This window comes from Scleropages formosus, chromosome 8 (genome assembly GCF_900964775.1).
Source record: "Scleropages formosus chromosome 8, fSclFor1.1, whole genome shotgun sequence".
Classification (NCBI taxonomy): Eukaryota; Metazoa; Chordata; class Actinopteri; order Osteoglossiformes; family Osteoglossidae; genus Scleropages; species Scleropages formosus.
In genome coordinates, this window is record NC_041813.1 from 7,545,136 (window position 1) to 7,562,786 (window position 17,651).

At 46.4% G+C, this 17,651-nt stretch overlaps 1 protein-coding gene across 9 annotated transcripts in view; it reads right to left on the minus strand.

The window, feature by feature from the left end:
• The window catches only part of tjap1 (tight junction associated protein 1 (peripheral)), a 45,622-nt gene extending 28,667 nt beyond the window's left edge, over window positions 1-16,955 (minus strand). For 2 of the 9 annotated variants that reach the window (XM_018725040.2, XM_018725039.2), the window contains exon 1: window positions 16,623-16,955. Coding sequence is in view for 3 of the 9 variants with exons in the window: in XM_018725035.2 (XP_018580551.1) it covers window positions 3,881-4,000; window positions 16,001-16,221 (341 nt within the window). In the remaining 6 variants the exon portion in view is untranslated. Of the gene's footprint in view, window positions 1-3,880; window positions 4,001-10,042; window positions 10,190-10,969; window positions 10,999-16,000; window positions 16,247-16,316; window positions 16,349-16,622 lie in introns of those variants that run through there. The other 7 variants (XM_018725037.2, XM_018725038.2, XM_018725036.2 and 4 more) reach the window with 7 other exon arrangements.
• Between the last annotated feature and the right edge of the window lie 696 nt (window positions 16,956-17,651).

A 17,651-nucleotide genomic window follows, 5' to 3' on the forward strand; every position in this document is an offset into this window, starting at 1 on the left:
TCATGTCCACAGCCACTCCCTAAAGGCCTAATCATAACTTAAAGTGACGAGAAATGACTGTACCGGAAAGCTGAGAATATCCAGTAATATCTTCATCCAGATGTTTTGATCAGGTATTCGGAAAGGCAAAAACAAACATCAATGTGAAGAACACATTTCTGCACTGCATTCATCACAAATCCATAGAGATGCCAAAACAAATGGAAAGTGACAGCCCTTCAAGTGGAGCTGATTCATGAAACCACAAACAGAAACATTTGCTTAGCCACTGCACATGGCAAACTGCCAGCGTTTTTACAATTCAAATATTTTGGTAAACAGCAATTGCTCAGACTGAATTCGTGATAATGGTTCTATTTCAATTAAGTTATACGGACTGGTCACATTTAACGTTCATTTTTATAAATTCTCTATTCGTGTGGCTGTTTCGCTGAAGCAATTATTTGTTGAAAATGAAGCAATGAAACTACGAATACAGATGCAAGTCGGTCTGATTTAACAGTAAAAATACTTGCAAAACCTGATGCTGCCAGGGCGACAGAAATGTACCCCATATGTAGTAAAGGATTAGCGTCGATCCACTGAATGTCACAGGATTACTCTTTTTCAGCATACTTGTAACACAGCAATGTGAAACCTCCTGAAAGATTTGCCTCCAGAACAAACTTTTATTCAGATCTCAGCAACCCAACCTCATAAAAATGGATTAAGATTCCTTTTCAATCTGGCACTTACAGATTGAAGATTTGTTCATTTTTTACCCCCCAAGAAAGATTTGGAGGAGGCAAAAGAAGAAAAACCAAATTTCAGCTACAGTACTTGCCCCAAAAGTATCATTTCAAAACTGTGGACTGCTGGTGTTGCAGATGATTTTAAAGCTACTGCCAAGCACTCGCTGAAACCAAAACACCGCCCAAAGCACCAACGTTTGGGGGTGTTTCATACCGTAAGATGGCATTTATGTTTATTCTAACAAACGTTTTTAAAAATTTAGGAGCAACTAACATACAAAATTTATGTAGTGTACAGAGACTTATGTTTGGTACCTTTCAGCACTTCCCATTCCAGAGAATACTGCTGACAGGAGGATATGATGCAAATATAACTCGCGCCTGTCGCTAGCAGTAGGTGCGACAGTCACCTGGTGTGGTCCACACTTGTGTAGCTGGTCAGTGTCAGATGCTCTCTAGTCAGCTAGAGCGGCCTTCTTTTCCTCGGTTTTAAATCTCCTCAACCTGCCTGCAGCGTTCCTTCTCATGGACTCGCCAGTCACCGCTATGCAGATGATACACGGCTCTTTTCTTCCCTGCAGCTACGTGCGTATCGTCGCATATCGCTGGCTGCCTCCTGGACATCTCCACTTGGATAATTGAGCAGCACCCGAAACAACCTATCCGAGACAGATTCTTCACCTTTCAGCTGGTCTGTCTATCTGTCAGGAACTCTGAAAAACTGGACAACTCATTCATTTCACCTGCTTCATTGTTTAAGAGCCTGAGAGTAACAGTCAGCTCACATATCTGCACTCCCAACACAGTGATGCTATAACCTGGCTCTACAAATACATCCTACGTAATATCTGCAGGATCTGCCCGTAATCGCACAACAAGCTCTACGCAGCTTGTGCTCCAAGCTACATGCCAAAGTTCCCCATGTATCTCCCTTCCTTTTCTCTCTCCATTAGCCGCCTATAACTGCCCATATGAATTTTAAGACAGATTACGGCCTAAAAAACAAAGATCAATGAATCTGCTCCTCAGTACCTGGCAAAACAGGTGAGAAGACATACATTTCAATCTAATAACGTCACACGCCATCAATCGGTAGACTTAAAACGGCAAAACACCTGAAATTAAACAAGCTCTGACAAGGCTTTATTCCACAGTTGTATGTGGCCTTAAATGCAGGATGTGAACACTCAAATTCAAACTGGATAACTCACTCATTTTGCCTACCTCCTTGGCTAAGAGTCTGGGAGTGACAACTGACTCGTCTATCTTTCTCTCAGCACATCGAAGCCACAACCCGGTCCTGCAGATACATCCTGCATAATATTCGTAGGATTCATCCTTACCTCACAATTGACTCTGCCCAACTACTTGTCCAGGCCATGGTGACGTCCTGTCTGGACTACTGCAACTCTCTTGTGTTGCCTTCCTGCTACTGCCATCAAACCTCTGCAGCTGACACAGAATGTTGCTGCACGAGCTGTGTTTGATTCGCCAAAGCGTTCCCATGTATCTCCTCTACTCGTTTCTCCGCACTGGCTTCCTATAGCTGCCCGGATCAAATTCAAGACCCCGGTTATTGTCTACAATAGAACTGCTCCCAGCTGTTTAGAAGACTTGATCAACCGCTACACCCCACCCAGACTTTGGTCATCTACTTCTGCTCGGCTGGTGGTCCCACGCACGAAAAGTAAAGCACGGAGGTTCTCAGTTCTGGCTCCATTGTGGTGGAATGACCTCACCTTTTCACTCCGGACTGCTGAAACTCTGTCTACAGTCAAGAAGCGTCTGAAAACTCACCTTTTCCGGACTCACTTCGCCCAGGATCTCTCAAGCTCACGTATGGTGTAAATATTCATGCACCGTAAGTTTATGATCATGCCCAGATAAGCCTTTACACAGCTGCTACTCCTGTATTGTATGTAAATTTGTGTACTTTTTTAAATAAAATAAAATAAAAAAAATGTAGAAAGGTGATCAAGATTTGTCTATCCTGCGTTTTATGCACCTACTTGTGCGATGAACATCAGTGCATAAAGTGGAAAGAAACTAGGTTTACTTAAGAATCACATGTCTGCAACTTTGTCTCTTTCTCCTAATGTAATGCACAAACTATTTTCTCTGAAATGTACTTTGCTTTGGAGAAAAGCATCTGCTAAATGAATAAATGTAAATACATCCCAGTGAAAAAGGTAAAACTCCTGTGTCCTTTCATTCAGGACAGTTACTACGCTTATAATCCATAGCATTAAAAAGCCTCAAGTTTTTATAGCTAAATTATCCACAAGCACAAATGAAAGAATTTAATTTAAGAGAGTCCACCAAAATAGCATTTTCAGATGAAGCTGCTGACACGTTAATCACGAGCACTGCAGTTCAGCGTGAGCACCTTTCTTCAACTGGCCCAAGGAAAGTGTCTGCAGTCCTTGGCCTTTGCCAAAGATACACGATGGGGGGGAGGGGAGTGGGCATCTCTATTATTGAACAAGTATACAGAAGGGCACCAGTGAGTTCTGCATTGCCACATTTGCTTTGTTTGGGTTCAGCGTGAATTATTTAACAAGGGAGCTCATATAACCTGACGGCTAGAAGAGCCATTATTTCCTTGCCATACAGCAGGAAAAATAACAACTTAGCCAGTCAGGTCATACAGGAGCGCCCGACTTAGGAGCCTTGCATCTGTGGCCATGCTTCCATTACAGCAATGATAAAATACCTTTCAGTTGTGCTGCAAAAGCAAAACCCTCATTATCGGCAAATGCAATTGTAGCAGACAATGTAAAAGTCAAAGAATCAACCATTAAATCACAGACAAGAAATTCATTACAGTGCACAACTACCTCAAAGTATATTCAACTACTAGATGACAGCATTATGCTCGGCTGCACAAGGCCAAATAAAGCCATATAGGGTACTACAAGTATGCGTGAGGTATTGCAAGGTCTCATGTCATGAGGCCAGGGGAAAAAATTGAGCTTTTAGGCAGTAGTAGGTGATGAGGGGAGGTACTATGCAGCGTTGGGTGGTGTTAGGCAGTGCACGTCAGCGTGATGTAGCTGAGTACGATGCCGAATGAGTACCGCAGGTCAGTGAGACACTGCAGGGTTGCATGAGGCTCAAAAAGAAATGAAGTCAAGTGAGGTGGTTCTTACCTCAAACTTGCAATATGCCAGCTCCTACAGTGTAGACCTGAAGCTGTCACTGCTGGGAAACTCAATCTAGCAGCTTTCCTCAGGCTGCTGTCGGCGTGTGACCTCAGGGCTATTATGGACCTGAAATACGAGCAGGTAGATGGAAAACACAGCCTGTGTCAGTTCACCTGTCAGGCAAGAAAGACTACTACTCTGATAAACCGGCAGAGCATCAAGTGACACCTCTCTTGCCTCCCGTTGACGTAAAAGACCTTCCGCTCCCAGATCTTTCCTCGGAACCAGTTGCATCTGCATAGAGCATCTTCTGAAGAATCAGGAGATCTATAGATTAATAGAATTAGGCCTTACATTACTGTGACAAAGCATTTCGGTTAGTGTACTGGGAATCTCTGGACACCAACGAGTATGTAGCTGCTCCTCTCTTGGTGACGATCAGGGACAGGCCTGGGCATAACAGCTGCAGTGCAAAGCCAGCAATGCCACTGTCACATGCATGAATCAGCAGTGCACCATATGATAGGCAATGTGGTTAAGGAACTTGCAGGACATCACACAGGCCATAATGAAAACTGCAAGCAATGCTGAGCAGCTCTCCATCCCTGTGCCACCCTCCTAATTAAAACAAATGCAATGAAGTCTCATCTCCGCTTTCAGGCAATGCACCAGTACACAGCCTGCCTACAAGGACCAGTTCGTGTAGTACTTGGCAAAGCAATGCCGGAATTCTAAAACATTTAGTGAGCAAAACTATGTATCTGTTCAAGACATTTGTACAGAACAAATTTTCACGAGAACAACATTCACCAGCAGGAACACACTCTGCAGTTTCCTTTGCCAAAGTGCAGTAGGACCTTTAAAGCTGCTATTTTTATTGACTATGTTGCCTTTGTCCAAGGCATTTTTGTTTTATTTAAATGATTTTCCTACTTCTATAGCAAGGCATCTTCACGCTGGAGCAATGCAGGGTAAGTATCTTGCTCAACACTACTGCAGCAAAAGCAGGGATTCAAACCAGGGACCTTCAGATTTCAACAGAACAGCACCTGAACACCACTCTGCCTGCTGAACAGCAATTGAATATATTCAATAATTCAACATGAAATATACCAACTGCCTCCAGAACAGTTCCTCAGTGAAAATGATTCCATTTTGCTCCATTACATTTGCTAAAGTTCACTAATGCTACTGTGATTCTTCAGCGTGTAGAGAAAAGCAAACTGTTTGGTTCGGTAGGAAGGCCACACAAGGAAGACAATCCACCAGCGAAAGGAGGTGGACAGCTTTTCTCCTCCTCATGGACCAATCGCAATTTCAGCTGTATTCACTACCTACTATTGGCATGGATTGCATGAACTGGACATGTACCCTAGTAATGTTATGTATGGAAAGAATACATTTATTTATAGATAATTGGGAAAAACCTTCGCAGTCAAGTTGAGACAAGTCTCAAGAAGAGTCAAGAACATCTAGCCAATCAGTTACATGGATGCTTTCACAATGGGGTCATTTAAGCTGTAGATGGAACACAATGTGAAATAATATACAGAGTTTGTTAGTCTGGTTTCACTTGATCGATTACAACGCCGCTATCTTATTAGCAGACTCAATCACAAGTGACTTCTCGCGTTTCAAGTAACACACTCATGCAGCTTTCCTGAAGGGCACTGCAACTAACATCTCATGGTGTTCAGATCAGATCTAGTTGCTACACTGACATTAACTGCTTTGTAACTGCTCTTAACTCTTGTTACCGGCACATCCATACAGACAGTTGAGCTCCCTTGCAGAATGTGTAGGTGTAGCAAGACTTCACATGAAAGATGTTAAGACCCACATGATAAAAATAACCATTTTGGACCAAATTATTTGCCATGCTGGTCATCGTGTTCTTCCAAGTGCATCAAAGTATTTTTGATAATGGTATACACCACTCATGTTTTGGAAAGATGAAGGGGGGGGGAAAAAAGTACAATTCTAGACATCTACAGGTGGTCCTCGGCAGGCTAATGTGGGGAAAATGACCGGAGCTACAGGGTGAATGGGTAGAACACGGCTCTTTGCAACCAATGTACTGGGGCCCCTGTGTGCGGCCTTCCATCAGGTAAAAGCCTGCATGTTTGCCACATCCAGCCTAGACTTATTTTACCTCTGTAAGGTAACACGTAAAATCACAATATCTAGGAACAATGCAGGCAAACTGAACAAAACTGTGAGCAAATTGAACCAAACGGTAATTTACCACGAAGCAATTAAGGAAAGGAAGATGACCATGTTTAGTTTCTTTGGCCTGATTGATTTGCCTTAGAATTTTGATACAATTATGTCTTTTTAATGCAGTTACAAGATTTCCCTGCATTTTGCTCATATTTCTTAAAATCACACAGATTTATAAGACTGCAGTCGAGAAGGAAACATCCAGAAGTGCCCTGGAGCAAATAACTAATCTTACCAAGTAAGCCTGAGATTGGAAATATTTGTTTTGCGTTTTCATTACAGAAGTTGGCCCTTTTTTCCAGAACAATCTTGAACTGACCTCAGGGGAAATTACAAGCATCATTATCAGCTAATCTGTATAACCTCCTAATAACTATAACCCCTGAATCAAAGGCAAGATAAATATTAGCACCCTCAGAAGATTAGAAGACATTTTTCTCAAGTGCAAAACCAAATCAATTATAATGTTACAGATGGCAATGTATGAAAAAATATATATATAAATGTGTCAGGATGAACCGTTGCGTTTCACCTGATTGTTCCACTGTGCCGCCAACATGCCTCAAGCCCCCTCTAATCAGCTCTCCTCTCAAGGAAATTAATTAGCAAGAGGTACAATGATTCAGTCAAGTACTGTATGAGGTTCATACAGTCATAACCCTTTTCCAGCCAAATGAAGTGTTATAGTGGCTTATGTCCACAGAGGATACTCGGTGTTTGTATCTCTATCCTACCACACTGAAAAAAATGGCTTAAGATAAGAGATGGGAGTGGGATCCGCACCTTAGGTGGTCCACTATACTGGGTTTAGAGAACGAAGATTTCCTAACTCCTCCACCAGGAAGCAAAGTCTGCCAGATCTCGGCTCTCCCGGGCTGCCACATCTGGGTCTGGACCAACATCCCTGGCAGCCATTGTCTTGTGGATTGCAGCCAAGCGTACCCTTTACATGGCTCTGATTACCCACAGTGCCGGTCTCCACCAATGGTGTACAGCTCTTCTTGTCATTGCAGACGAAATACGTCCCGCTGAAATCCCATCCGCTTTACAGCCCTAACAAAGGAATGTCCTCCATTCCTAAAGCTGCAGCAAAAAGGTAGCGGGGCTGGAGTTACTGCATGTGGCAGACTATGGAACAAGGCTATATGGGCGACGAGAGGTTTACCACATCTCTGCCATCTCCCTCAGGATGAGGGTGTGGGCTCATTTAGCACCCTGGCTTTGACAGCTTAACAAAGAGGAGCTCTTATTAAAAATGACTCCTCCCTCCTTTTCCAGACAAGAAAATGACACAAGCCTTTCACACTGTGCATGGCCTCATCCAGTGAAAAGAGGACAAAGACTATGAAGACTACTGTGGTTGAAAAGACCTTATTCTATCACTCCTCTACCTGCCAGATCTACTTCAGACAAGGGTCAACATGTGTAGGAATGAGGTAGGAGGTCACCATGAGTCTCCACTTTCCGCCAGGACGGTTGCACGCCCAGAACAACGAGTCTGCCTGGGCCACCAAAGAGTGCACTGAAGGAGAAAAGGCAAGAGGTAGAGGAGGAGGGAGAGGATATCAGTCTAGAGGATATCAGTTTTGAGGAATCTTATAGCATGGTTTTACATTACAGGGTCACATTATAGACTACAAACATCTACAGTCCCTGCTGTTTAAAAGTAGGCCTCTAAGAGCTGTAGAAGTACAAATTATATATAGTAAGGAGTTTGAACAGAATGTCACTGAAATCATAAACATGAGTACGCTTTTATCCACAGCATACCAGAGCTCTTTTAATCTTAGAAAAAACCACAAGTACTAAAGGAAAACTACAAGCAGTATGAAGACATAAAGAAGCTGGACATGGGGGGAAATAAAAAGAACAGCAAAACCGATTTCACAGCTGTACAGAGAGACTCAATCAGCGGCAGGATGCCGTGTCCAGTTGCGTGCCACATGTCAGGGTACACTCCCATACCCTAGTCATCCACACAGCGACGCTCATGCCTCCAGCCTGCATTCACCGTACGTTGCATCTTCTCAGATCCCCGACACGTGTGACAACATGCAGGTGTCCACAGGAGTTCCTGCAGCAGTTCCAGATCCTTTAAATACCTTCACAATACAGCCCCTTTATTAAAAGTGGGAACAGTGCTGACGACGGAGGTATCCGAAGCAGCCATATGTGCAGCTCGTCACAGGAGGCAGACCGCTGCTATTACAGAAATAACAAACGTCAGAAAGTATATAAACGTCAGTTAAGAACTATAATTAATACACCTTCCTGTAATTACCCTGAAGAATGACTGATGCCACAATGACATGAGCAGTTGAAGGAAATAATAATAATAATAATTAAAAAAAAGTCTAGTGTAATACTGTCGCTGTCGTCCCAGCTCATTTTTGGTACCTGCCACTTTGTTTCCCAGACAAGAGCACCACAGTCATTCTACTAATTCAGTCCAGAGGCTATGAAATCAACAATATTAGAAGAGCCAGAGCAGATTCTGAGGGACAGTATTAATGAATGTTCCCATTACAAGCTCAACCCCCCCTTTCAAATTCATTACATTTTCACAATTCCTTTATTAACAAGTGTCCTCGGTCAGATTAGCAACAAACATTTTAGGTTCAGTGTATTCCCAAGGGTCCAGGGAGCAGCCAAGCATTGGCAGAACAGAGTGCTCTCGCAATATTATACACTGCCAGCTACATATTTCTGCTGCCGATATTGTTTCTGACATTTGCATGCATGGCAAATGCACAACCCTCCTGCCATGACACGGAGAGCAGTCGAGCCCTCGCATATTATAATGAGGAAATCTCCACGTACTCGCAGAGGAAGACTCAAAACTACAGAAACGTTTGACAAAATGTGCTACAATACCACCAAAATGTGTTTCTGAAAATTACAACACTTTCAAAAAACTTGGACAGGTGAATTAATCCACTTAAACGGCTGAACAGCAGCATCTGTAACCTGAAGATTAGTGGCGATTCCCATGCAGGCTTCCCACGACACACCCCGCCAATAACCCTGTTTAACCCAAAATCGCTGCACCGATTGTTACGGACACACACAAGAAGGTTAACACTTTTGAAAAAAGATAAATAAGGGTACAGAAATAAAATCTTGTTTTACAAAGTCATGCTTCACTCGGGAGGAACAATGCAGAGCTGAGGCACCATTGTTAGCAATTGCAGGAAGAAACAGGAGCCGGTTGTGGCTGGAACAGGCCATTTGGTCTCGCCACGCTGCATAAACACACACACACACACCTTCAGAAGAAGAATACAAAACAAACTGGGAAAAGCTGACTGATGGATGTGGACCAGTGACAGAACTTCTGGCACACATTATAAAGCATGGATTGGGCACAGAGGAACAAAGCATTTTGATAAGCATTCAGTCAATTATTTCAATAAAAAAAAAAAAAAAATACAACTTCACTCCAACAGGCTGGGATTTGTCCAAATCCCTTGCCATGTATGCCAGATTTGCTCTGGCTGTAGCATTGTTGTGGGAGTGAGAGGGATTACCAAGATTTCTGCTCCCAACGTGTTCGGTCAAGTATGACTCTGAGAGCAAAGCCTCCCTTCCCCCATTCTAAGGCTTCGGAGGAAGAAGTCGGGTTCGGTTCGCTCAGATTACTCCTGCCACATACCTCAACACTCCTTGGAGGTGCCCACAGTCCTCAGGGGTAGAAGAGCACACCTCAGCACTTTATTAACCATGGAGCACCTTGCAGGTATTTTAAGCCAAAATGTAACCGAACAGAGCAGGTTAAAAATCTCAGATATCCCCTGAAGCAGAATGTAAATTTAGATTTTAAAAATTGCCTTCGAAGCTTAAGATTCAAAGCATGACCATGAGAGAAAAGCAGAATGAATTTGCTGGGCCATGTTGGTGAGAAACTGAACCAGGAGCAGGTGACGTGTTAATGAGCCATTTTTTTTTTACCTTGCGCTCGCTCTCAGTTGCGGACCGTGCTGCTAGACAGGAAGCGAAGAACAAGGACGGCCTCGCATCCTCTTGTCCACACACGCATTTCTGACTGGCTGCGTAGGCTGGAAAAACTAGCTTCCCACTGGAGCCTTGTTCCAATGACTGGGGAGTAGGAGAGAAATTTCACACATCTGACAAATCCGACACCGGGTCTTTACTGATAACTGAAGAGCCAGGTAGACAAAGGCTGCATTTAAAACTTCTAAGCGCATCTGAAGACCAGAGAGGCACTTCCCGTTCCGACTGTACACGAAACGGGGTTTAACTCCAAAGGAACGCCAATGAATCAGAAGCGCAGTGTGGACAGACCATCATGTCCCTCGCGCAGAAGGCATGGAGCTGATTAAGCAGCGGATAATGGCTCTAAGAGGTCGGTGTTGAGAGGTGCCACGTAGCCTAGGCGTGCTGGGATTCAAAGTCCGCTAGCAGCTCCGCACTCCCTGGAGATGTACTGCTTAGCGAGTTTGCTGGATTTCAGGTTGACACTAGCCACCTTCAAAGATCACCAATGATTTGTGGAGGATGGCGCTGGTAATATGCCAGGGTCCACTCAGTACCCACACCTGAAGCCTACTACTAACACTGTCACGTCATACACAAGTCTAGAAATCCCCAGGATCTCCTTTTATTGCACTCAGTTTTTACCCTAGGGTTACTTCCACTGCCCCTCAGTGCAGCATGCCCAACGCGTACAGCAGGTACCGTTACCATGGACACCAGAGCCAATAAGCGGCACCGAGAATTAACGACAACAGCTTTCTGTAGGTATTACAAGACACAAAACAACAATTCACACCGAGAGTTGATCAATTTCTTACAGAAAAATTAGCTTTCGAATTCCTGAATTCCTCACATCCTTCATCAGGAGAATGCCGCACTTACGGTCTGTAGCTGTTTGCGCCATTTACAAAAACATAAACGTGCCCCGCGCGCACTCGGCGCCGCACGTCCGAGGCAGGTGAACTCCTACAGCTGGAGACAACGTCAAGCAGGAACACGACGACGTTCTCTTTTAAAGAGGAGCCTGCAATAAAAAGCAATAACGCAGCCCTGAGTGTCATTTCAATGACTGAACGCAACTTGACCACTGGTAGCTCCACAGTGTGGGCTCAGGTTATTCTAAGTAGGCACTTCTCCTGTGCACAGGTGTGAAGGAAAGAGGTGTGAAAGGGTGAAGTACAGGAGGGCCAGCAAGACTGTAAAACCCCCACAGTTGCATGCGTGTATCCAAGGGAAATCTGGCAACAGATGTCAGCTCCTATCAGCAGAGAGAAACCTTAGTCTCCACATGGCCAGCGCTGCAGGAAGTGAGAACAATGCTGATTTAGTGTTTATTGCGGTGATTCATTGTCACAGCAGGTGGTAACGTGACGTCACCGTGGTCAATGCTGAGAGGCCTGAGCGTGCTCTGCTTCTAACGCATTGAGATTGGGAGGGACTGATCATTAGCTTTTTCATCAACTTCAGCTGTCATTCAATAGTACCTTTAAGTGGTTTTTAAACAGATGTTACCTGTGGCAGCAATCTCTGCATCTTTCAGGAAATTCCTATAACCCACCGCGTAAGAAATTGGAGGTAAATGTAATACCATCATTTATCAGTGGAGGGGGTGCCAGTTTATCAGCATCATGAGTAATACATAGCATACACCACTCCCATCTACTTTACATATGATTATCTGTACCTAGACGGTTGAACGGCAGTAAATGTGTCCCCCGTCTGCGGGAATTTGCTCTGTGTGCTGGAGCAGGACAAAAATGGAACACACGTCAGAAAGGCTGGGAAGAGAGTCAAGAATCCGCTGGCCAGACATGGCTGCCTGACGTCACGAGATGCCAAGAGACACTACTACTCCGGTCCTCCCGGATCTCCACCGCTGAGAAGCGGCATCCTGAACTTCACGCAATCCAATTTGGGCACCAATTAGATTTCCTAGAAGCATTTCCCTAAACATGGAATTTAAGGCCCAAAGCCAAAGTGAAGTGGCAAACTGTGTTCCCACAGCTGCTGTTTCCCATGAGCAGCATTCAGAGCCCTACAGAAAGCTTTACAACAGAAATGAAGCCAAGGCGGGCCAGCTGTCCATCAGCAATCTGTCAGCCTAGCAGGTGTGCCCATGCTGAAGAGCAGATTAATTCTGCTAAGCGTACGAATGCACGATCCAGGTGTGCTTCTCAGTACCCACAGCAGTAAGGAATAGTCAAAAACGCTTTTTAAAAAAACTGCCAGTTATTTCATCATTCCGTCCGCGACAGGTCAGATCACAGCGCACGTTAAAGTAAAACTACGAGCTATTCCACAGAGCAAATTCCAACCGGTCCCCCCCTATAAAATTTCATCAGATCTCTCCCACTTATATCCTATGAATGTTTCATAAATCAAAGTGAAGCACTCTTGATAGTTCTGTGATAAAACAGACCAGAATTGTTAGACAAGGAAAGAGATGGAGAGGGGAGGGACCTTGAGCAGCAGCCATATGTCAGCACAAAGGTTGGAGGGCCGGCTTTAGGCCAGCGATGCTCAAAAAGGCTCATTCACATAACTACTATATTGTTAAATCTGCTGATAATTTATCTACCCAAGGTAACAATTCTTTTTTCCAGCTGTCTTAAATTATACATGAAAACTTGTATGTTCACGAGAGACAAATGTAGCGTCAAGACTTAGTAATTTTTAACGTTTCCCTGGCTAGTTCAGCGAATAATTAGTTACCATTCTAGTGGGTAAAAGTTGGGTCGCTGTCAGAACAAGGTAATATAAAAACCTAAGCAAAGCACCTTTAATAAGGAGCTGTGACAGTCTGCACTGACAGATTTCAACAGCTCTTAATTTGGAAGCGAGGGTAACAGTTTACCTGGTGACTTCATTAACTTTAAAAACAATCCCGGGGGACCATTTTCGGAGGGCGGGGTGGGGGAAAGAAAAACGGATGTGTTGGGGAAATGTTTTTGCTAATGAGAAAAGCCACTTTGGAGTTACAGAAATCTGTAAAGGGTCCCTAATTAATAGATGGAGGCAACACGGGAGAACAAAAACCTGATGGCAAGACCAGGGGCCCATCTCTCCAACAGAGCGAATTTGCACAAGAATTGCACGGCTGCAAAGTGCATTCCTGTGTGAGGACGCAGGGCAGTCCGCTCCGCCTCGGAGCCGTCCTTTCAAAAGCCTCATTATCCCCGGTACAAAACAACCGTGTCTTCAGACAAACTCTCCAGGGGACCCAGTAGTTTCAGACCCTCTCAGAGGCTTTCAGGACGCTAAACAACTTCCTTTGTTGTTTTGCCATACAGATACGGCCTGGAATTCCTCACGTCTGCTGAGCCGCCACCCCCCCCCCTCCCCACATCCTCATATCTGTTTTTGATTCTACAGGGGGAAACACACTTCAGATGAAATCGATCCCCTCGAAAGCGGTTTCTTCCTGCCCGAAAAATGCAAACAGTTTCTCGTTGAGACTGATTTTCAATTTTTAAGGCCTTTCTTAATGAAGCAAACTGCTGCTATTATTGCAGTGAAACGAGTAGCAGCGCCCCGCCTTTAAACGCTTAAAGGAGGATGATCCCCAAATATAGATTTGACAAGACCGTAACCCCCAGAACAGGAAGGGCCTGTGAACTAAGGGGTAATTACCTCAACAGTCCCATCAAAAAAAGGCTCTCGCGTGGCATTTGCTACTGTCAGAGTGCACGCCGAGCAGCAGGGGCAAGCACTGCAGCTGTTACCCACTTGCTCTAAAGCACTCGCAATTTCCCTCCCCGTTCCCACTAAGCCATGTGCCAACAGCGATGCTCGACGGTGTTATTGCAACAATTTGCCTCCGCAAACATCGCCGGGTTGCTAATTGATCAGCCTCCGCTAGTCCCCGTTAACGCAAGCTGGAACGCAGGCGGAGCACGTCTCCACGCAGCTGGATTACACGGCATCTCCTCGCACAGCGATCACACGGCAGGCTGTTGAAAAGCCTTCCCGGGCGTCAGCTTGGCAGGTCAGCGTGCGCTCTGGGCCCCGGCCTGCTCGTCCTCCTGTCCCGGTCCCTTCCAGGACACAGATCAAAGGGGAGTTAAGGGCCTCTGACAGGTCTTTAAAGGCAGTTTCCTGGGCCGCTCTCCCACTGAGTGAAGAGCCCCTTCATTGGAACAGACATTACCAGAAGGACCCTTTCGGCACGGCTGTCATCCCACACCTCTGTTGGCTGCGCAGCTCTAGCTCAATGCATTCTGACACGGCGAGGCGGATAAGTACGCTTGCCGATGTTGCTCCGTGCTAAACGCAACCAGCTTTTAACTGTCGACCGGTAGTAAACCCGTTCACGTTGGAATGAGACGACCACTGGCTACTACAGTACAAGAACCACAATCGGCACAGTCGGTCGAAACAGACGGAGCGGTTCTGCTCTGCGCAGCTCTTGATTCCTTTAGCCGCTTTAAAAAAGAGTGAAACTATTATCATCATTATAAATATTTTCGCTTTCACCCTTTTAAAGATACAGCATTCCACAGGAAGTCATTAGGGTCAGTCCAAAGATGAGAGCTTGGAACACACAGTTCTGCCTAAAGTGCGAGTTACGCATTAAAATGCACAAATATGCAAGTTCACGACAAACACTTTTGGAAGGCGAACCTAAACATTAACCGAACGCATCGGCAAGCGCTCGGTACTGCTCGGCTGTTATTCACGAAGGCACTTCCTTTGTCGAACCAATGTTAAACACACTCAGGAAATAAGTAATGAAGCGGCAGTCTGAAATTTGTCATTTATCGTATGTATCATTGGGTCAAGAAATTTTGTCTCTGTCAGTCATTAGCGGACGGCAGGATGGCGCGGCAAGCAGCGCTGTTGTCTCACAGCACCTGGGTGGTACGAGAGGATGTGGGTTCGATCCCCGCTCAGCCTGTGTGGAGTTTGCATGTTCTCCTGTGTCTGCGCGGGTTTCCTCCGGGTGCTCTGGTTTCCTCCCACACTCCAAAGACATGCTGTTCAGGTTCCCCCATAGTGTGAGTGACAGTGTGTGTGTTCCACTGATGTATGGATGAGTGACCCATTGTAAGTAGTGTATCTAGCAGTGTAAGTCACCTTGGTGAATAAGGTGTGGGCTGATAACACTACATAGTTAATTGGAAGTTGCTTTGGAGAAAAGCGTCTGATACGTAAATAAATGTAAACGTGGTGCCCTGAGAACAGGGGTGTCACACCGGTCCAGTCTGAACATCCTGATCATCACAACTATGTATATCTCACATCCAGCAAATGCAGGATTAGCGGAGGCCACCCACACTACATGCACACTTCATCCAGGCTGTGTCAGCACTGCATCCTCATTACATCCACACTCCAACACGACAGTAACAGCGAAGGTACAAGGGTAGGATCCCACACCACACCTGTCTGTGCTATTTCACCATCGAGATGAACACAACGAGCAGGGAGCGTCTGAACTCTGCTCCCCTAGTAATTCCGCCGTCCCTCCGAGTTGCGAAGCCGCGGTGCCGAAGCGGATGGGAGGTGTCGGCCCACAGCCCCGAACCCACCCGCGACACAGACAGTCCGCAGTCACTCACTCGAGCGGCTCCACGCGCCTTCAGGCACAGCCCACGAGCCCGATCGCGACTGCCGCGCGAGACGCCGGTTCGATTCGGCCCGATTCGGTCACGCCACCAATCCGCAGCCCGCTGTACGAAGCGGCGCTCGCGATCCTCCTCGATCACACAAACAAAACCCTCCGCGTTCCGAGGCGGCGACGCCGCTTCCATGTTGAGAAGTGCGGGCATCGAACCGGGAGGAGCGGCGACACACAGGAGGAGCTCGAGGCGCAAATCACCACCCGCAGTGAGTCTTCTCCCACAAAAAAAGCCACTTAGTTAAAGTTCCTCCATCACACCGCGCGGCTAATATCGACGCGACTCACTCACGGACCTGAACTCCGGCTCCAGCAGCAGGCGCACAGCATCGGGGGACGTTAGGTAACCAGTCGAGTCCTTCAATCTGGACAGCGCGTCCCCGCGGAGCCCGTGGCGTGGTGGTAAGAAGAGGCGGTGAACGCTACTAGGACGGCGGCGGGAAGACGGCGACAGCAGGCGCCTGCGCTCCAGGACAGTCCGTCCAGTTTCACTCCGACTCAGTCTTATCGCGCTCATGTACGGATATCAGACGGATTAGCCGACACGCACGGGGTGACGGATTCTCGTTTATAACCATCGTAAGTTAACGGTTACATCCACGCACGACCCACCCAGGTATGAAGTTCATCATGTAAGTAAGAGCTCCTGGACTCGGAGCTGAGAGCCTGGGTGGGAGAGCGACGCGCTGAGTCGGACTCCTCCGCAGTGCCGCCGCCGCCGCCTTCACTAGTTGTTCAGACACAGGTGCGTCGAACAGGGTTCGACTCCGACCGACCCGGTTCCGCTACGATTCCGTAGGCTAGCCCGGCGTCCGTTCTCCATAAAAAAAGTGCCGGAACATGTCACCTCAGCTGTTCCCCCTTTCCCCACACCCAACCTTCCTCTCCGCCCGAAGCGACGTCCTGACAGAGACTCACCTCCCTCCAGCGGCTCTTCAAATTCGCCGTCGTCGGCTCTCGGTCCGCTTAGGAAACTTTATCCGCTTTTCCTTCGCCTCGGCAGACACCGCGCAGCCGGCCAGTCCATTCGCCGCTATCAACTTACTCCTTCGCTGTCCTCGCTTCGAGTGAGCGTCCAGGTCACCTGCCGCTTGTTGTCGGGTTGCCCAGCCCCGCATCACACGATTATCTAGCGCTGGGCTGATTCTGCTGCGAGGTAAAGTTCCCCTCCGCTCCTACTCCTCCAGCGCCATCTTTTCCCGCTGGGCATGCCGGGTAATCCTCAGGAATCCCCACGCACGCGGCGCCCTGACGTGACGCGGCCTTCGGCTGCAGACGCGGCAAGTGGTGACGGCGGCGGCTGAAGCAGTTGAAGCAGTTAAAGCAGTTGAAGCAGTTAATGACATTTCACTTTTCTTTAGCTCCCCTCCACAAACATCAGCAGCGCTTCCCAGACCTGCAAAGGGGATTTCCCATCAGAACAACTCTGGCTACATCACGCCCATACTGGATTTTTACATTAAATGCCTACTTTAAGTTTAATGTTCCAAGTAAAATTCACTTTCATTATTTACATTTATTTATTTAGCAGACACTTTTCTCCAAAGCGACTTCCAATGAACTCTATGTAGTGTTATGAGCCCACACACCTTATTCACCGCAGTGACTTACACTGCTAGATACACTACTTACACTGGGTCACTCATCCATGCATCAGTGGAACACACACACACTAGGGGTGAACCTGAACAGCATGTCTTAGGAGTGTGGAAGGAAACCAGAGCACCCAGAGGAAACCCATGCAGACACAGGGAGAACATGCAAACTCCACAGAGGCTGAGCGGGGATCGAACCCACGTTCTCTCGCACCACCGAGGCGCTGTGAGACAGCAGGACTACTCACTGTGCCGCCCACAATTATTATAATTATATTTATGCTTAATCTTTAATGCAATGGAGTCTTTATGGTGTTTTCATCCAGTTGTATTCTTTACCATCATATTAGTT